The sequence below is a fragment of the Rhipicephalus sanguineus genome, chromosome 6 (genome assembly GCF_013339695.2).
Source record: "Rhipicephalus sanguineus isolate Rsan-2018 chromosome 6, BIME_Rsan_1.4, whole genome shotgun sequence".
In the NCBI taxonomy this organism is placed as follows: Eukaryota; Metazoa; Arthropoda; class Arachnida; order Ixodida; family Ixodidae; genus Rhipicephalus; species Rhipicephalus sanguineus.
Genome location: NC_051181.1, coordinates 1784832 through 1805689, shown reverse-complemented (window position 1 = coordinate 1805689; position 20858 = coordinate 1784832). Strand labels below are relative to the sequence as shown.

At 48.0% G+C, this 20858-nt stretch overlaps 1 protein-coding gene across 1 annotated transcript; it reads right to left on the bottom strand.

Annotated features, from left to right (window-relative positions):
* Window positions 1-9749: 9749 nt before the first annotated feature.
* LOC119395561 (uncharacterized) lies at window positions 9750-20503 on the bottom strand. Its single transcript, XM_037662536.1, has 2 exons — window positions 20448-20503; window positions 9750-11382 (listed from the first exon to the last, which is right to left on the bottom strand). The coding sequence occupies exons 1-2, from the start codon at window positions 20501-20503 to the stop codon at window positions 9750-9752; spliced, it is 1689 nt and encodes a 562-aa protein (XP_037518464.1).
* Window positions 20504-20858: the final 355 nt, after the last annotated feature.

The following is a 20858-nucleotide window of genomic DNA, read 5'->3' as shown; positions in this document are numbered from 1 at the left end:
CGGGCTCACCGAACGATTCAACCGCACCCTCGGTGACATGCTCGCGATGTACGTGACATCTGATCATGGTAACTGGGACCGCGTTCTTCCCTTCATAACGTTCGCATACAACACCGCGACACAGGCTACCACGGGATTCTCACCTTTCTTCCTCCTGTATGGCCGCGAACCTTCGCACACCATCGACACTCTCCTACCATATCGTCCGGACGCTTCCGAATGCCCACCTGTGTCCGAAGCTGCCCGACAAGCGGAAGAGTGCCGCCAACTCGCGCGCACCTTTACATCCCAAGAACAACAGCGCCAGAAGGAAAACAACGCCGACTCACTTCCAAGTCCCAGCTATTCCCCTGGATCTCTTGTATGGTTGGTTGTTCCGTACCAAGCTCCTGGGCTTTCCTCAAAGCTCGTCCCAAAGTACGAAGGGCCTTACCGTGTTTTGGAGCAAACATCCCCGGTGAACTTTATCATTGAGCCAGTTTCCCCATCTGACGACATGCGCCGGCGTGGACGTGACCTCGTCCACGTGGCACGTCTCAAGCCATACCACAGCCCTCTGCCTCCAGACTCCTAGGTCGCCAGGATGGCTCTTTTCCGGCGGGGGCGAATTGTGAAGAAGAAGACGCGTCGCCGGTCAGCAGTATCGCCAACGCTCGCCTCGCGCTGCTTGTCGCTGGCATCTTTCTGGACGGTGCTCTGCCCCGACTCGCTGTGTTTGTTCAGAGCGTCACCACAGGAACGCACCGCCAATAAACCTCTTCTCAGAACTTTCGATAGCTTGTATGACATCTTAAACTCCAGGAACCCGCTGGCAAGGTCGTACAAAGCGCCCCTTCGGAAGGGAAACGAAGCATGCTGGAAGTCGTTTTTTTCTGAGACTCGAGCGTACATAAAAGGGCTGAGAGATCCGGCAGGACGTGCAGTGGCAGAAGGACTAAAAAAAAAACAGGATTCATTGGCTTTTTGATATGCATGGCAAGCACGGAAAGAATGTCTGACGAGCTTGTCGGCCAGGGTCAATTGAAGAACTTGCTGACACACACTCAGTCAAGACCATGCCGAAAACTTCTTTGGATCAATACGAGGACGAGGCGGACATAACAACAACCCAACAGCTTCGCAGTTTATGGCTGCATACAAGCGTCTCTTGGTTCAGACGGAAGTCACGTCCTCAAGTTCTGAAAACTGCTCCCAAGACATTGTCTCCGTATTGAATGCAACCACTCCTGCAGCCATGGTAGATGAAAGAAGCACACTCACTGACATGCGCAGGGCATCAGTCCTGCAGCCCGATGACCACGACTATACACATCGCATTGACTGGCCCGAAAGCCTTTCTGCTTTTGTCGGTTCCGTGGTACCGTACATAGCAGGCTTCATTGTTCGAAAAGTTCGCACAGCGACTACCTGTGAACAGTGCATAGCAGCCATGCACTCATATGAGCTGACGTCTTTAATTAAACGGAAGAGCCCAGGTGGACTTGTTTCACCGTCGCAAGACGTCATTAGCCTCTGTGAAGAAGTCGAGAGAGGACTGCGGCGGCTACAGCCTGAATGTGATGCCATCACAACGGTGAAGTCAAGAGCAAACCACCTAATCTTGGAAGTTCTGGGAGTTTCCTCCGAGAAAAAATGGTTCCCTACACTCGAGCAGCACATCCTAGACTTCGATCCGCTTGATAATCACGTTTGCAGTTTGTGCAAGCAAATCGCTGAACAATACGTAAAAGTGAGGATACACCACATCACGAAGGAACGAAACCGAGAATTGGTCAAGAATAATGTGAGACCACTTTTGTCAAGCGCAATCATTTTCAACCACCAGTGGGACACCTTTGTTTTTGACCATGCGTTTGATTTAAGCGTCGCTATTTAATGCCTGTGCAGTTGAATTGAGTTCTATACATGCCACTTGGCTGCGTACAAGCCGCAATAAACATATGCAACCAGAAGTACTTGTTTTCGTTGCTTTATAAACACGAGGAACTTCGTCCGCAGCGCGACGAAGCATGAGTGCGGCAGCGCTCGGCTCCTTTCTGCCACTGGCAACATGGCCGCCGCGCGCTCGGCGCGGCTTCACTCCCTCCCGTAGGGGCGCATAGGCGCCGTCCACTCCAGCAAGTTTTATGTATCCTTCTTGGTGCAGTCGCCGTCTGACAATGCGCTGGTGCCGCTTGATAGCGCCTCTGACTGGCGTTTGCAGGTGGGTAACGCCATGGAGAAGGAGAGCGCAAATGCTGCTCAATGGCGCAGAAGAGCCGAGGAGCTTATGTCATCGGATCCCGAAGTAGTTGCCTGGCAATTAGCGGTTCAGCGTACGAAGAATGAACAGAGGAAGGCTAAACGTGCTGCGGAGACACTGGAGGAAAGGAAGGGACGTCTAGCAAAGCGGCGTCGCCAGGATGCTGAGCGACGTGCCCGACCATCTCTGCAGCAGCAACAACAAGACGTCGTCGATGACGTCAAGGCTCGCCGATCGACTGCCTATACCGTGAAACTTAGCGAAAGCGCCAGTGCGACTCGGACCTTCGAGACGGACTTCGTAAACAATCCGTTTGGATACGTGTGCGACGTGTGTGAAAGTCTATGGCACATCAAAGACTTGACGCCGCTAAGTAGTGCCATGCGTGAAACGTTGAGTTTAGTGGCGGCGCCTGAGTGGGGTGAAACCGTGGCGCGGGTTTGTACGACGTGCAAGAACTTTCTCGTTAAGCAGAACATTCCGCTCTTTAGCGTTACCAATGGGTATCGTTACCCGGCCATGCCGCCAGGTCTACCGGTTCTGAACGATGTGGCCGAATATGTGTCATTGGAGCAGCAGTAAGCATGACAATCAAGCTAATCCTAGACAATCTGGAAAGCTCAGAATAATCAGCTGAACCTTTGATAACGCTACGTATATTCTGGCATAGCCGAGGAAAGCCACTGCAATTTTTAGGAACCCTCGTCCCAGGACACAATAAAGTTCCTCTGTCTGTCTGTCTGTCTGTCTGTCTGTCTGTCTGTCTGTCTGTCTGTCTGTCTGTCTGTCTGTCTGTCTGTCTGTCTGTCTGTCTGAGGGCGGAAATCTTTACCATTACTATAGGTATGTCGAGTGTGTGTGTGTGTGTGTGTGTGTGTGTGTGTGTGTGTGTGTGTGTGCGTGCGTGCGTGCGTGCGTCAGACCGGGCGAATGAACATAATGACAGGCGAAATAGAGCACGATGAGGATGGGACCGCATATCGCTATCGCGTTCAACTCTTAAAGGCGAAGCTTATGCGCCCCCAAATTTTGCTTTTAATTTCAGAAATCGCACCCGCCACTGTTTTCTGATCTGTTTTTAGCTCAGTAATAGTGCCGAGCATTTGTTTTGGTTATCTTCCATTCTTTTAGTTCTTTGATTCAAGTCGCGTAATGTTCTCAGAACTTCGGTTAGCGTATCCGATGGTTGTTCTTTCGGAGGCCCGGGATTGCTTTCGACATCGCCGCACAAAAGTAATTGCAAACAACATAAAGGAGCGAGCACCGCTTCTGGGCATGGAAGCACAATTGTAAATGGAGGCCTTGCTAAGAAGCTAGATCGGCCAAAAGCTCCACTTTCAGTCCAGCCTTGCACCACAAGTGCAAGCTGTCCACATTTGTTTTCTCTTCGCTCAAGTAATCAATGCTTTTGATTAGGAGCCGTGCTAGCTTTTAGGCAGCGTTATTAATGCCCCCTCGTTGCCAGTGTTGGCGGTAACGCGTTACAGTAACGTCGTTACTAGTAATAGGTTGCTTTCTTCGGCAACTTAGTAACGTAGTCCTTCCTATTTCCGAACTGTAACGGGTAACCTACTTACGTTAGCGATCTTGATTAACGTGAGGTGTCAGTTTGTTGGTTACTTTTTATTTCGATTATGCCGGGAGTTTTACACAAATCTCCCTCGTCTCCTTGGAGCTCGCCCTGACGTCCTGCTGCCGGCCCACCAGGCGTTTGCAAAGCGAAGCTGTGCACGATCGCATCGATCCGCAAGCGAAGCTTGGCTTAATCGTCTCTGAACTGCTATTTTCCATTCTTTCTTTCTTTCTTTCTTTCTTTCTTTCTTTCTTTCTTTCTTTCTTTCTTTCTTTCTTTCTTTCTTTCTTTCTTTCTTTCTTTCTTTCTTTCTTTCTTTCTTTCTTTCTTTCTTTCGCATTGCACCTTCCAAATTATTCATTCCTCTATGTCGACAATAGGACCTTCACTCACGTGCTTAGCAGTGCCAAACTTCTGTTGCTGCAGCAACAAGGACGGGCACGCGTGAATCAATGAAACACAACAATATAAGGAAATAATGACAACGAGAAACGACAAGTGGCATCCATAAGAGATGAGATCAGTAATGGCTGATCGTAGACAAGACCGCGATCGAGGAAGCATCAGTAATTAGAAGACGGCGCATACAAATACGCATGTGACCAGCACAACACCGAGGGCGTATATTTGTACATCCTAATTTCTGAACACTCGCCAGCGCCACATTTCTCGCGAGCTATGCTGACGCCGGCACCGAATACCGCAACGCATAAAAGCATCGTCTAAAAATCGGAGTTGAAGCTCAAGTCGAACCCGGGCATTCTTCGTGGCAGTCGAGTATATTCTGCCACAGATGGACGCCAATGTTTGAAACTGCTCCGCAAAAAGATTGTGTGCAGGCGCCATGTCGGGCAATACCAGTGGTGGTTGCAGTGTTGGCTATCCGCTTTCATAATAATGTAATAACTAAGAAGCGTTATATATGTACTCCTACGGCTATGGAAGCTATATAGTCAAGCGTTGCTCATCCGCGGAGGAAGAGGGAGGCGACCACTACTCATGTCATGCACATCATCGCACTGTAGCGTGTACTTCGTTTCGATAAAACTGACGCACGTGTTCTAACGGGAGTGCCGACATAACGACGGACCATAAGCTATCCCTAGGGGCCAGTGTAGTCGATGTGCAAGATATGCGCACAAAGTCGATCTACCTCGCAAAGTTTGGCCCAAAACAAACAAAATGCGGCATAGAGAGCTACTCGCTGACTGCTGCACATGACATCGACTCCCACAATCTGCCGAAGTTTCCTTTCATGAATGGAAAGGACACAACGTTGAGTATGGGCTCATCCTAGCCACGCGATAGCCGATTTCTCCGCTGAAACATTAAGTCCTGCCCGCAAATTAGACGTCTCGTTGAATAACCTACGCAGCCGCTTTTTGGCACCAAACTTGCTTTTTATGGTCCGACTGTGCAACACATCCTTTGCGCACATACTGTCAACCACAAAAGGTTTACGGACCACGCAAGCGCGTGCTAAACGGCCGGTCCGCGCCACCTAGCGGTGCGCCACCTGCCATCGACCACAGCGCTGTGCCAGAAAAGGGTCTTCTTGCTATCCACTGGCATATTAAGGTTGTATTGTCGCGCATCACATTGCTAGCTCATTTTCTTTTCGTCACGCACGTCGCTTACCAGCGCTATGACCGTTACACTTTACTTCGATAGCCGCATCACAGCTATTGCAGCGTGCTCCAAACGGTGTGCCGTTGGGCAGATGTCACTTTGTGAAAAAGATTGCGACTGATAACAATCCTGCTGATTGAATACTCTCGACACAGAAGCACGTAGCCACGGCTGCCGATGTGCGCGTCGTGTAAAAAAACTGATCCGCTTGCACTAGTGGCGCAAGGCTGGAACCATCAGCGGAGCTAGTGTCCGACCTAGCTAAGTTTTGCTACTATTGCCAAGCTTTTGCTGAGAAGCTAAGTTTGTGCTAGTCAGACAACTAAGTAAGCCTAGACCTGGCTAGGCATGTCACATGGCTACCTGTTACATGATGATGCCATTTTAGTCACGTGACCAGCTGTTACGTGGTATTTGGTGAGAACATACACAAAGTGTTAATGCGGGCTTGTTGGTACATACTGAACTACGGGTAAACAGCGCTACAACGGGACAAAGAAAGAAGGGACAGGACCAACTGCTGACTGACAACAACGAGTTTTTATTTCGGCGCAGCGGAATATATACTCTCGGAAAAACGAATACAGTGAACAAAAATATATGATGATAGCTCTCTTACATGCGCGAAGAGAACATTCAGTGGTCAAGATAATCATGCTCTTTCTCTGCTACCATCAAAAAGGTTGCAGCTCGAGTCGGGGTCTCGGTCGTGTTCAGCGCACCGAACAAACTGAGTGGATTGTGCAAAAAAGTGAACGAGCAAGAAGCTGCAAAAGACTCTTGTTCCAAAAAGCACGCGCGACAGTTATTTGAATGCAGATCCGGAGTAGTGTATGACATACCACTATCTTGTGGGAAATCGTACACTGGGCAAACGGGCCGTTGCCTAACGATCGGTTGCGAGAGCATGCATGCACAATGAAAACCGGAACAGTCAGCAAGCTTGCCCTACATTGTATGAAATGCGGATGCACGCCACGCTTCGACCAAACAAAAATACTAAAAAGGCACAAGAACCAGCGGACCAGGGAAATCTATGAGGCTCACGTGATCCACACGTGCCATGAATCATCTGTTAGCATGGCTTCCGTAGACCTGTTCAAGAAAGAGCATGATTATGTAGACCATTGAATGTTATCTTCGCGCATGTAAGAGAGCTATCATCATGTATTTTTGTTCACTGTATTTGTTTTTCCGAGAGTATATATTCCGCTGCGGCGAAATAAAAACTCGTTGTCAGTCAGCGCTTGGTCCTCTCCCTTCTTTTTTTGCCCCGTTGTAGCGCTGTTTACGCGTGGTTCGGTGAGAACATATCGCGGGGCTAGCTGTTACGTGGTTTATGGCGGGTACATGTCCCGTGACCAGCTATTACGTGATGTTGCGTGATTTTAGTCACGTGACATATTAGTCACGTGACAAGATGTCACGTGATGTTACATACGCGAGTTTTAGTCACGCGAGTAGTTACATGTAACATGATTGAGTCACGTGGCTAGTTACGTCATGTTGCGTGATTTTAGTCACGTGAATGGGTGTTACGTGTTGTTACGTAGAATTTTGTCACGTGACTAGTTATTACTTGATGCTTCGCACTAGTGGTACCAAGCCTGAAGGGCGGCCTTCGTTGTTTCTCTTTATTTTTTTATTCTTCCTCTCTTTCGTCTTCTTTCATCTCCCTGTTTATTATATGTCTTCTTTGTCTCCTTTTATTCTATTTTTGCTTTCTCTCTGTATTCTTTGTCTTTCTCGCTCTTTCTACCTCTCTCCTTCTTGCCCTTCTTTCTTTCTCTGTCTCTATTTATCGCTTCCTTTTTCTCTCTCTCCCTTTATATCTGGCTCTATCTTACTTTCTCTTTCTGTCTTTTTTCCCTTTTCTTTCTATTTCTCTCTTTCTCTAAATGCTACGATTTACTCTCTCCCCTCCGCCTTTCTCTACTCCTAACCCCGCTTCCCTTTCCCGCTTTCTTGCTATAATATACTATATGAGTCTATGCTGTGCTCTGCGAGCGTGCCTGGATAGCAAGAGTATTTCTGAATATTAAATGGAAAGGAACACCAGCGAAGTATTTAGGAGTGCCGCTGGAGTTCTACTGCGACAGTGAACAGTATTGGGGAAAAGAAACACAGGCTTTACGCAATAAGGCAGAGAAATGGAAAGGTTGGGGCATTTCCATATTTGCACCGACCACAGCGTGCAACTTGTTTCTAGTGAGCAAGCTGTGGTACGTCATGCAAGTTTTGCACTGCAGTAGAATAAACGTGCAAAATATACACAGAATATTTGCAGTCTTCATTTGGAGCTCTGTCTGGGAAAAATCGAGCCGTACAAACCTCGTCAGAAAAGTACAAAATGGTGGACTTGGATTGGTTCATTTGTACATAAGACAACTAGTCAATCGTTTTCTTTTCCTTCGAGATGTAAATGACCCCTTTTTGAGAACTGTAATACAACTACGGCTGTCTAGAGTGCTGCCGGAATTTATAATATCGTCAGGAAATGTGCAAGAGCCAATTCAGGGATATCTAAAGGAAGTTGTTTGTTCCTTTCGCTTCCTGTCAGTGCGATTTTCGTTAGAATACCTTACTGAAGTCTCACGTAAGAAATTGTATAAAGACCTCGTCAGTATTTTATTGCCAGTGCCACTGTACCGTCAAATATACTGTGCAGGCCCAGGACAGGATGTTCTGAAACGTGTTAAAAGGATGCTTGTAGCGCCAGCGGTTAAAACCTTTTTCTTTAAATTACACACTGGTACTTTACCAGTTAAAACATGGTTGGTAGATAGGGGATTATTCTTACCTTGGGGCACACTTTGTTTCTTATGCAATAAACCGGAAACAATTGAACACGTGTTTATAGACTGCTGGAGCGGGGTGTTTTTCTGGGACATATTACAGAGAACTTTGAAAAAAGAGTTTTCTTTCTGTTAAAAATGATGATGGAGTACCTTTTGATCTAGTCATGCTCCTTGGCCTGCATAGTTATGGCAAACTCGAACTGCCTTTGACAATGCGGATGTACAAGTGAGATCTGTACGGGAATATTTCTGCGAATCAGTGTGCCGTTTTCTTGAAGTGCTGAAAGGGCAGGAGGATGTACCAGAGTGGATTTCACGAGTGGAACTATTGTTGCGCATGCCAAAGTTTTTGTTGTAGTCGGCTCAGCGCTGACGGTTCATAATTGCACTTTGTAATTGTAGAGCTCTACCTTTTTTTTTGATGAGTATGTAAATAGTCTTGATTTGCAAGGCAATAAAGAAAAAAAAAGCCTGGATAGCCGAGGGGTTAGGACGTTCGCCTGCGGATCGTGGGTACGTGGGTTCGAATGCCGCCGCCTCATCAGAAATTTTTTTTCGCCATGATTTACTCTTTCTTTATATCTTTGTCTCTGTTTCTGGTCTTGGGCGTAGCGCTGCTGTCGATCGTCGCTGCCGTAGCGGGAATGTCGCGGAGAGGCTCTTGGCCAGGCGCTCGCGTGGTCCGTAGACTTTTGTGGTTGACTCCATGCAGAGTAGTGAACTCGAAATAACTCTCCATTATCTACTTGCTCTAAATACTTCTCGAGATATTTTAAACAAGTTTTAATAAATGTTCCTATTGCGATGTTCTTTGCCGCTAATGCGTTAGGATACCATAGGACTTCCTGAAAGAGTGAAGTGTAACATTGTTTATTCCGTTGCACGATGAGCATCGTCTTTTCCATTGATACCAACGTAAAATCTTTGAGGCTTTTTGCATACAGAAAAGTGGAAAATGTTGTGTCAGCGTAGCTTCGCTATCGCTTCGCAGAAATGAATTCATGTCTCTTTCAAAACTGTGATTTGGCATTGTTAGAGCGATATCGTGTCGCCAGATATGTACACTGATTGTGTTCTTTCCTGCATATACTGACGTGCAAACGCAATGAAATGCGGTTGTTCGTAAGCGCCGTGTCTCTGTTCTCTCGTCTTCGTCCTGTTCTAGCACTGTCTCTTCATTCAAAATCAGTATGCACCAACCAGCCAATTCAAGACGCTAATCTGTTGAGGCGCTCGTTTTACTAACTTTTGGTAACAAGCCAATCTTTTATACCATGAATAGCAATATATGCGGCCCCAATTATGCCCCAATTATTCGTGCCCCAATTATGGAACCACTACTTCAGTCACACAAAGCGGACTAGTACAACGCTGGAACTAAGCTGTCGAGATGCGAAGAAGGGTAGTGATTCCCCGGCTGAAACGTTATACACTTTATTCTGAGCTAAAAGATCTTGGGTCGAAATAAAACAGAACTTGAAATGTTCAAATGTTCAGTGGATACGTTTCACATCTGCAGTTCCAAAGTGCGAGTACAAAAGCAGTACTTCTCAAGCCAGTGACCCCACGCGCACTGGCTCATCCAGGTACATCTGTCGTTGCGACTGACATCGTTAAGCACAGTTATGGTGTCCGCAATGACGTGTACAGTGCCCTCGAAAACGGCGTTGCCTGGCGACAGCTGGACGGTGACCCAATAATAATGACTCGCTTTGTGTGCGTAGTCCGCCGGCGTCCCCTGCACTGCAGTCACGTCCATAACTCTGAGTAGCTGGTACTCGGCGCACTTGCGCGTTGCCCGCGCCACCAGTCCATTGATCCAGGAGACAAGCTTGTTAGCCATTACCAAGGCAAGCGTGTTGGTCACGGTCACGTTGCTGCGAACGTTGCACACGCACCAATGGGGTCCGATATTCGCGTCGGCGCACGTCCTTTCCTCCGGTATCTCGTGCAGCAAGCTCCGGCCGTACGTTGTCTGCGCTCTCTCGATGTTCGGGTAGTCCAGCAGCTCAGAGAGCGTTGCGTAGACATCGAAGTGAGTGGTAAGGCGAAACTGATTGACGCGAAGATTACCTGCTGCTTTTGGATTCTGCTCGAGGAACCACCGCGGGAAAGCCACGAAGGCAAACGGCTGGCGGTCCTCAAATTTGCCGATATACGTTGAGCGCAGGTCACCAAACCGCAAGCCGTGGTCGCTGAGGAAAACGAGAACCGTGTTGTCGAGCGTACCGGATGCGTGTAGCAGCTCGAGGTGTCTCCGGAAAGGCTCGTCGGCGTACCCGGCGCTGTTAAGGCTATTGTGCGTAAGTTCATTTATCCACATGAAAGCAAAAAAACGTTTCTCTCGCATGACCTTGGTGAAGCGGACCAAGTAGTCCAAGATTTCTTCAGACACCATCGTCGCTCCCAAACAGCGCGGCATCCATGCATCTTCCGTAAGCCACTTGGAGGAATTCTCCATGGCGATTATGGCGTGTCGTGGATAGTAGTCGGCCGGAGGGTGCCGGAATCCATTTGAGAAGCGATGGAAAGTACCGTACCGTGGCCAGTCCTCGAAGAACATTGTTCGGTAGCCCCGTTTGCCATACTCGTGCCAGATGATGCGCGAAGTGAGGTTGTCGTAGAATCCTTCGGACGAGTACTTCCGCGTCTCAACGTACTTGAGGCCAGTGATGAGGGCATGCAGGTTAGGATACGTGTTGTCACCAATCTTACTGTATCCGCGCAGCTCGAAGGCATCCAGCCTCTGACGCATAAACTGCGCCGTCTCTGGCAAGTGTCTCTCTAGATTAAGATACGAAACCGAGTCCAGGCCGAGCACCAAGACGCTGAGATTGTGCGGCGTCGTGCTGTTCGACCTTCGGCAACGCTCCTCGACAGGCCTCTTGACAACCACGTTCAGTAGATACTGCGTGTGAAAGGTTTGGCCTGGTGATTGTCTTGTGGCACATTCCGCATAGACAAACTCCGGTATGAAAGGCTTGTCCAACGGAAGCGGCTGTCGGTCTCCGTACGCGATAACGTTTTCGGGGTTGGGTGCAGACAGATTCCGCAGTATCTCCTTGTAGAAGCACAGCAAGTGCTCGGGACGTACGTCGTGTTCCTTGAGCTTGTCTTCGAGTACTACTGCGTAGCCATTCCTGCAGGAAGAAGAGCTCGGTCATCATCCGTAGCGGCGACAATCATGCGCATGTATTGTTTCGGGTCATATGTTCTACGATCAGAATTATATAGGTGTGCAAGAGGACCCTGACAAAACATCAAGGGTTCGAAACTATGTTGTATGTTGTCTAAGAACATTTTGTTTGTGCTGGTATCACATTTTGAGATGCAAACGGTCAAAAATTATATCTTAATATATTTTTTTGCCAAACGGCGGGGAGTTGCCGACGTCACTTGAAGGTGTCCGTTTTTCCTCCTACGTAAGGCCAGTAAAGAAACAAAAAACAAACCAACAAGAAACTTCACAATGCGCCACAGTGCACTTAGAAATACAACTAGATAGGCACTCATACAGATAGATGCATCAAGATAGGCGATGGAATTCTTCCACAAAATACTTGATGAAAACAAACGGGTGGGGTCCATGTCCGCGCACGCGACTTTTACAACCAACTACCAAAAACTGCTATCAAGGTAGCTCTCACTCTATGTCGGTCATATACTCAAAGTAGTCGGCGTGAAGAGGACGGTACACCACTGAAAACATGACTCACCACTGGGCGCCAACGAGAAAACCCCTGCACTCAAAGTGCCGCGAGAAACTACCGAAAAATATACTCGTGTGCTCGAAAAATTTTCGCGCAGACGATTACCGAACCGACAGTGACGCAAGTAATTCGTGGAATGCGCACTGTCTTCCCGTAGCGCTGTTCCTTCGGTGTTATCAGGATGCCGCATGCCCATGTAAGGGAATGAAAGAAAAAAATGGTTTCGTGGTTTTCAGAATGTAAAAGAGCAGTAAGGGCTAGATGTCATTATTGCGGCTGCTTTTATGACAGGACTGAAAGTTGGGCTAGTTGGTGATACATAATGGGCAAAAAACCCACAGCGCTTGTTCTGTGTATCCCTTTCTTCGTCCCGTCCGTCTGCGCGCTGTTTTTTGCCCATTATGCTTTTGTGAGCCGTCTCAGATCGTGGCTCGAAGCCAACGGAGTCGTCAGGCGCCTACAGCCCAAATACTCGGATGGAATGAACATTGCTCCAACGTGGATCATCATTAGACAAACGCATTTTTGCGGCTGGTTAGCCCTGGTTGCGCTACTGCGCTTTTTGCTCCCTGCAGTATTTTGTTCTTTGCCGTTGCTAAATCGCGGCTCGCGTGTGTAGTAGTTATCGCCAGGTGACCAAACTGGCATCTACTGGCAAAAACAGCGTCAATCAAGTGAGGTTTACATCGTTTATTGTGAGTGCCCAAGCTGGTACAAGCAATGTATACAGTCTGGTCCAAGCAAAACAAGTCATTCATACACGTCGAAAGCTTTCAACCCGTACGTGTGTAATGAGACTGAAAGCTGAGAAATATGTGCATATAATACCCGTGCCATGCGGGCACATAAAATGGCATTTCCCTCCTAATGCCTTCAGAATTATTGCCATTCGCGCGGTCCCACACGGACGAACGAAATGGCATTCGCCCAAATGCCATTCGTCATCTAATGTCATCGCCAGTACTCATTAGACTGAGAAATGCATACTCTCGACTGCACAGCTGACGTAGTGCGATGCACCTACATTAAGTAAAAGGACATCCTATTCAGCTGAAAATAAAGTTTTCACGTCTTTTATTTGCACTAATCACTTAAACGTGTGCTTCAAGCGCTGTATTTTGGTTGCGACAGGCGCCATTTTCTTTTTATACTGTGGATCTGACAAGCATTGGCTTAGGTTACTAACGTCGGCAGCAACGTCGTGAAACAATGCAATAAACTAAAGCCTACGGCAGCGTAATATGCTTATTTCTACATTTAATTACTCTCGGAGGTATATTAAGGTTGTAAACGCATGTTTATTTTTTTATTACTACTCAACAACTGCTCATTGCAGAAGATGCTGCAATCGACCATCAAGTCAAATGTCATTCAGGTTAGACGTGCAGCAGCTCCGCCGGAAAATAGTCATTCGGGAACTTAATGCCTTCACTGCCGCATGTCATTTTCTGTGCCCGTGTGGCACGGGTATAACTCAACACCGAGATCGCTGAAAGAACGTTGCTCTAATTGCGTTGCGGCGTCCGAGTTTAACAGCGTAGCTTTAGGACAAGGGTCTTATCCTGCCGTTAGTTATGCGGCGCTTGCCAGGTTGTGTTGATCTTTAAGTGAGTGCATGGTGTAGAGTCGGAAACGAAACGTGCGCTACGCCGACAGATAGTTAGCGCAGTGAGAGCAATGTAGTTTTGCTAAATTCGTTACGTAAACAATCCTGGATGTGCACAGGTCTCCATCTTTCTCGTTCTGCAATGTAACCTTGAATGTGTTACAAATAAGGAATATCGCGTTGTGTCTAAAGGGTAGGCACGAATTTCTTGGCGAAATTCTCGGCCGCGAAGCCATACCATAGGTATTATGTATTAAGTTAATAGGTGGAAGAAAATATTTCAGGCTCGTTTTGTTCCTCGTTATAGTTCGCTTACACAGTTTCTACAGCTAGAATTTCTTGGCGCTAGTAGTAATCTGACTGCTGAATATGCAGCGTAGATGAATGCTAACGAAACAGAGAGAGACATAAGGCGAGTGCTTACAGATTCCAGAAGCACAATTCTAAGAAAATATGCTTTAGGCATGCAGTGTACATCTTTGCTGGTGTTCACACAGAACACTAAACTGATTAGCCATGAGCACAATCTCTATATCACATAGACATGTCGATAGAACTCGAGCACTCTATTGCAAGCAAACACTCACGAAATCAACTAGTAAGTCATGATCTGAACCTGTGCCAATGCTGGGTAAATAAAGGTCATATATATATTGCATACGTGTTATTGTGTTTACTTTTTCAATATGTTTGTATTCTCCCTCCTACTATTAGAAGCTCCGGCTTGAAATACTGCCACACGCGCTCCTTTCGTTCTATGTTTTATGTTATTGGCCCATTGCACGTGTAGTGGCTGCGTTGCGGCAACCGTGCCAGAATGTCTGGGAACATTCCAGATTATTTTAGGATCTTCTGTTAGGCTGGAGCGCGCAATCGCGAACAGCTGAATTTATTCTCGAACTAACGCAGCCATAAGCGATAAGGCTGGAATGTTCGATGCCGCAGGTACAAATGCCGACGCGCCTTGCCACGGATCAGTTTATCGACGGCCGACGCTGTGTTCCCCGCTATCATCTTCGTTTCCCGGCCACAAGTTCAACCAAATAAAGTTGCATCTTGGACACACCGACTGCTGCCTTCTTCGATGCTATGACCCCAGGACAATAGACCCTTTTCGAAAAAGGGCGCCCCTAGCGCCGCGCACGCAAACTACAGTCTGCCGCCATTGTGAGGGCACCGCAGCAGACGACGCAGGCTTCGGCAACGTGCCAGTGCGTGACATTTCAGCACCGCCGAATCGTGAACTGTATCAACGTTATTCGTAGAGACGGCGTGCTGCAATTGTGCAGACGTGCTGCGTTCCCATGTGCCACCATCGAGGATATCGCGACGAGAACAGCGATAAGGTACGCGATAAAACTTGAACAACAAACGCACGTGCTCTCTCTCCGTACGTGGTGTCAAACGGACGTGCGGAAGGACGCCGTTTTGTAAACGCGCTACAAAAACGGACGTGCTTATTTCACAGCGCCATGTGTAGCCTTGCTTTTACGAATGAATAGTCTTCTCCCGAGTGCCTGCATGCGGTGAATTACGATAGATTGTTTGTGCAGAAATACTGCGAGGGTTCGTAAGGCCAGCCAGAAAATAAAAATGAAGTTGCGTACCGTTCATTTAGTAAGACAGTACTCGCATATCGTAAGCCACTTGTCAACATTTTTTAGCACATACAAACAGGGGCGTAGGCAGAAATATTTTTCGGGGGGGGGAGGGGGGGGGCACCACCTTGATCTGAAGTGTGGGGGCCGGGCAGGCAGATGCGGTCGAGTGTCATTTTGTGCTCTGTGTGCCATGGCAAAAAAAAATTCGGGGAGGGGGGGGCACGGGCCCGGTGTTCCCCTCCCCCCCCCCCCACTGGCTACGCCACTGCATACAAATATACATATAGAGAAAAGAACTGGTCATCTCGGCTTCATCTCGAATCTATCACGATCCAGACAACGGCGCACACACTCAATCGGAATGACGGAAACTTTCCACACGCCTACACACGTTGCTTACGTCACATTTTATAACATACATAACCGGACCGCTCACACAGTCATTTTTCACTTGTGAACAAGGCTCCCGTACGGGGGCCGAAACGTCGTGCTTTTATTTACTTTTAATCGTGGTCAGAGTGTTGTTTTAATTGTCTCCACAAATATACCCAACGCGGGGCGTCCGGAAAATAGTGGCGTGGTGCGGCTTGCGGCAGACCTGCAGGAATATCACCGGTTGCGGTCGCATAGTTCCGCGACAGCGACGTCCTTCCTTTCCTTCGCTGAGAAGTTTGTAGCTTCGGCGAGCCTTTTTTTGTGGTCCGGGCGCGCACGCGAGTTGGCTGTGGTCACGGTCCCGCACCCGCGGCAGTCGAGCCAAACTGCTCCTCCAACCCGTTGAAGGGTACAAAATGTTGCTAATTGTGCATCGGAAGCACCTCAGAAAGACCAACGGAGATTACTAAGAGCTCGTTCAAGCACGCAAACGGTGAGATTTCAGCGGATGACACGGAGAACTAGGCGCCAACACAAACATCACAGCACTCACGCATATGACGGCTCGCTTTTCATGCCCTCACGATGGCGCTGGCTATCCCACGCTCCTTTGCGAAGCGAAACTGACGAAAAGCCCACCGTCAGGTGGCGTATTTATGAAAAGGGTCTATACGTAAAATCTTGTAGCGTGGCTGTGGATACGTCAAGTTCATGTCTGTTTTAAATTATCTCTTCGATTTCCTGGGTATTTTTCGTGACAGCAGTTCACAGACTCTCACTTCATAGTGGTAGGTGCTATAACTGTGACGTGTCAACTTAAACAGCAGAACTAGGTGTGCTCAAACAAATTAGGGACCTTTTTATGCTATATAAAAAAAAACACTACCATATTCAATGAACACAATCTCACACATCACGACAACGTAAACGTGCTTGGTGAAGCTTTGCCGGAAGTAGTGCTCGTCTAAATTGATAATTGGTTTATTAGCTGTAAATAATTTGAAGGAGCCCATTGAACATATGTGCAAAGCCTAATGTAATTGAGCACAGCCTTGTAGAGCTTTGTCGTATCTTTTTGTAAACTTCTGTGATCTAAACACAGTTAATTAAGGCAAAACAGTTTTGAGCGCAGTATGTAAACTGTCGCATAAGGCACAACTATATGTTGCATTTATGTTTCGCGTGGGCTGCACTTTCGATGGAGGCGAAAATATTTGAGGCTGAACCCCAGGTCGTCAAAATTTCCGGAGCCCTCAACTACGGCGTCCTTCATAATCATATCGTGGTTTGGGACGTTATACCCCAGGTATTAGATGTTGGAAAGACTGTTAATACCCCTCACTGCCGTGATGCTCGTTTTGTAATGCGATTTATAATTAAAAAAAAACTGACCCTACGTTTCGATACCCGTTCGGTCTGTTAGGACTTTTAAACTAGGAAGACTGATGAATAAATGTGGCTGGAGAGTCTTTTTATTCTTATAATCTTTCCCAGCCAGACATACTTCTGTCGGATATGTTTACCTTTAAATTTATCATTTCTGATGATTCACATGCAAACCATGATATGATTATGAGTCATACAGTAGTGGGCAACTCTAGATTGATTCTTACTGCCTGGAGTTAAACGCAGTTGTAGCCTTGAAGAAGACAAGACTGCTTGTAGAAACGTTTGCTCAAGCGACACCTCTTGTTCACACATTTTAGGGGCGAAGCTCCTTATACGCCTTGTGCACCGCCTATAAAAACAAGTATAACAAACATGGCTGATCCCTCCGTCATAGGAATCGGCATAACAAGAAAGTGAAACGCGTCTTTACAGAAGTAGTGCTTATTGTGTAGTGATATATGAGAGCTTGTACAATGTCTATTCGTGTTTGGCAGCTATAGCACTGTTTGACGTGGATGCACCCATGTTGACAGCATGTCTCTATCGCGACGACTAACGCCCATGATCATGATTAAACCTGACGGTGACGGTGACGGTGTGAACATATATTTCGACACAGCGAATCGTGAATCCCGCGTAAGGATGATATCAACAAGCTCATAATCAACACTGGTACCCGGTATGCACTTCTTCAAAGCGTCGTCAATTAAGGAGAGAAACGGCACGGTGTGCGCTTTCTAGTAATGGGTAGCCGAAGCTTGCGCTCATCCATACATAACGCACACTGCGCTTCAGCAACACGGGAGGTAGAGGTTCGTAGCCTGAGCCGCAAACGCGTGCGTCCCGCTGGCCTCTGTCTCGCAGGCGCTGCTCTCGCTCCACCAAGGCACGACATTCGCCCGTAGAAATCGCGTCCTTTTCTGCAACGCATATTGCAGCAGTTTTGTTAGTCTGTGCTCTCGCAATTGAAGCAGTCGGCGGCGGAGAAATCCCGCTGGTGCACGTGGAAGCTGCACTACTCCGATGAGCCGACGCACGCTAACACGAAGCCAAAGGCAAAGAACGTAACTTCCTCAAGGGTGCCTCGGCGACGCCAGCGCGGCCAGTCTACCTCTCTGGTATCGAGAAGCTTTAACCATGACCTCCGATATCGCGTGCAATCTCGGAGTAAGCGTTAGTAAGTGTCGATTGTGAAGCATTACTTCTTTTCACCTCTCACAGACGGCGGCACCGCCCCGCTGCGCCTAGGGTGCCTTGATGCGCGTTTTCTTGCGCGTTTTACACTAGCTCCGCCCGCCGCGAAAGAGAATGTGTGAAAGATATAAGGCGTGTTCGCGCCGTGTCTAGCATCTCCCCACTTAGCTTAGTCGGTAGGGCGTCGGGCGCTTGCCGTCGCGGCCGCAGCGTCGTGGGTTCGATTCCCAGCGGGGTATCTTTTTCTTGGTTTTTTCTTTCTCACCCGTTGGCGTCCATTTTATCAACGTCATATCCGTGACGGATGTACTTGGTGGACCCCGGCATAAAACACTTTCGAGTTAAAAAGGCGCCGGGAGCGCGCCCGCGCGCCTCTTACCCTCTCCGCAGAAGACGCCACCGACACAGCCAACGAACGCGAAAGGTCGGGATATTCGAGAAAGCGAAGCCGAGCCAGCGGCGCCGTCTGATTCCGCAGACGAATCGGTGAGAGGATCTCTCCCTTTCCCTAGCTTCTGCTGTGCTACGCATAGACGAATCATACGCACCTTCCCGAACCCAGGCGCGAGCCGATACAGGCAATGCAAGCTCAGCAAGCGCGCGGGGGCAGAGTCAGTCAGTGAGGAGTTAGTCGGCGAAGAAGTTATGTCGTTCTAGTGGTAGCATCGTTCGCTCGACCGCAGAAGACGTGTTGTTTGATGATCTAGTGCTGTGAGTTAAGTATCAAGATGATGACAGTGACATGTTTTGAAGAGGGTCGCCGAGAAGACATGTGATGATCGACTGCGGAGGAGAACGAACGTCCGCGTGGAGTGAATCGTCATGCCGGTGAATATCAAAGGCAGGGTGTCAGAACAGAACGAAAACCGAAAACGAAAAGCGAAAAAAAAAGATATTTTGGACTGGAACGAAAACGTAACCGAAACTTTATCTATTATTTCGTTCCGGAGTGAAAACGAAATTTTTTCAATCGTTTTTCGGTTCACGAGAAAACTTCGCAATCTGGAGCAATTGAGCTGGTGCAATGTGAGCATATCTCAGGGTACGATACTAGCGCGTAGCTCAGGCAGGAATTCCAAAGCAAAGATATGTTGAAATTGTGCGAAAAACGAAAACAGTGGCAACCAGAGATGTTTATATTAACGCAAGTGGATTTTTGCGTGCCTGTCACGCAGGCCAGCGTAGAGAGGGCACTGTCGGCGCTGAAGTTTGTTACAGCGAAAGCTGTTATGAGATCATAACGGCTGATTTTGGCGCCATAGTTGTCCACCGCCGCCGGTGTCCGTGACCGCTATCGCGTGATATAATAAAAAATGAGAAACAAATTTCTAGGATCGGATGGCATTTCAACCCGCGCCCTCTGCGTGGCAATCGGGTCTTCCACCACAGTGCCACGCTAGTGCTTCTATGCTTGCGAGGAGCGCTTGACAAGCGTGAGTGCTGACGAGCGGTGCGGCCCAGTGTTCAGGGTTGCCACTGACTTTCGAGTAAATGTCGCCAAACGACGAGCAAAAAGTCGCCAAAAATCGCCATTTTTATACATATTTCGCCAAAAAAGTAGCCATTCTAGATATGCGCGGCATACCCAGTAATAAAAATTTCCACTCACGTATAGCCCGTAAAATACAGTACCATGCAATTATATTGACGTTTCTCGATGCCAGTCGTATCGCCTGCTTCACCATGGGAGTGCATGGTGCTGCTTCTCCGACTAGCCGCAAGATGTGCGTGGTGGCGCAAGGGTGAATGAACGAAACGCTCATGATATCCTTCCATCCCTGTCCTCTCGTTTTAAAGTTAAAAGTGGGGTATAAAAATTGGGCGAAAACCGTGAAAGCATTATTTGTAGACAGCTTTACGTACCCTTATATGAATTAAAAAGATTAAAAGGTTTATTGAAGGTAACACGACAAAATTCTTACAGGAACCGATCATTAGTGAGTCTTACACCTTTTCAGTGTGAACAAATATGATACCGGACATCACCGACCCTTTCTTATAGTTACTTATATCTACACGCGTCAACCCGATGCGTTATTGCTGTATAACAATGTAAAATGTTATATAGCAATTGTTTTTATTGCACACGCTCACCGAGAACAGTGAAAAATGCCTGAATAAATCATTTTTATTGCAGAAATAGCCGCGTATCCGCCTCCCTCCGCTATTCCAAAACAGTCTTTTCGAGCTGAACAGGGGGTACTGCAACAGTGAATAAGTCGCCAAGCTATTCAGAGCAGTTGGAGCTTTGGCGGACAAATGGTCGGAACACGCGGCCAACCCGTCGTATTGCCCCTTCAGGTGCGAAACTTCAGATAAGCTTAAAGCACCTGCGGTGGGGGCACGCCACCGCAGCTATGCTGGTCACGAGAATGCCTTTCTTCATGCAGGCCGCCCTAATGTGGATCACCGCATCAATGCCCTTGTGCTTCCGAGGCAGCGGCTGCAACCTGGACTACCATCGGGACTTTTGGCGACAACCCGCCGGCACGGTCAACGCAAGCAATGTCAGGAACTACCCGCTGCCTTCAACCTCGGATCATTTCCACACCTGGCAACCAAGTGCTACGCTCTGCGCAGCCGCATCGGATGGACTACAAATACCGCCTACGCGCCACAAGCACTTGGGGCACGCCACCGCAGCTATGCTGGTCACGAGAATGCCTTTCTTCATGCAGGCCGCCCTAATGTGGATCACCGCATCAATGCCCTTGTGCTTCCGAGGCAGCGGCTGCAACCTG

Coding starts and splice junctions, on each gene's coding strand:
- LOC119395561 (XM_037662536.1), bottom strand. CDS start 20,503: ATGAAGAAAGGCATTCTCGTGACCAGCATAGCTGCGGTGGCGTGCCCC. Junction 11,383..20,447: donor GTGGCGTGCCCCCACCGCAG/GTGCTTTAAGCT, acceptor TTCTTCCTGCAG/GAATGGCTACGCAGTAGTAC.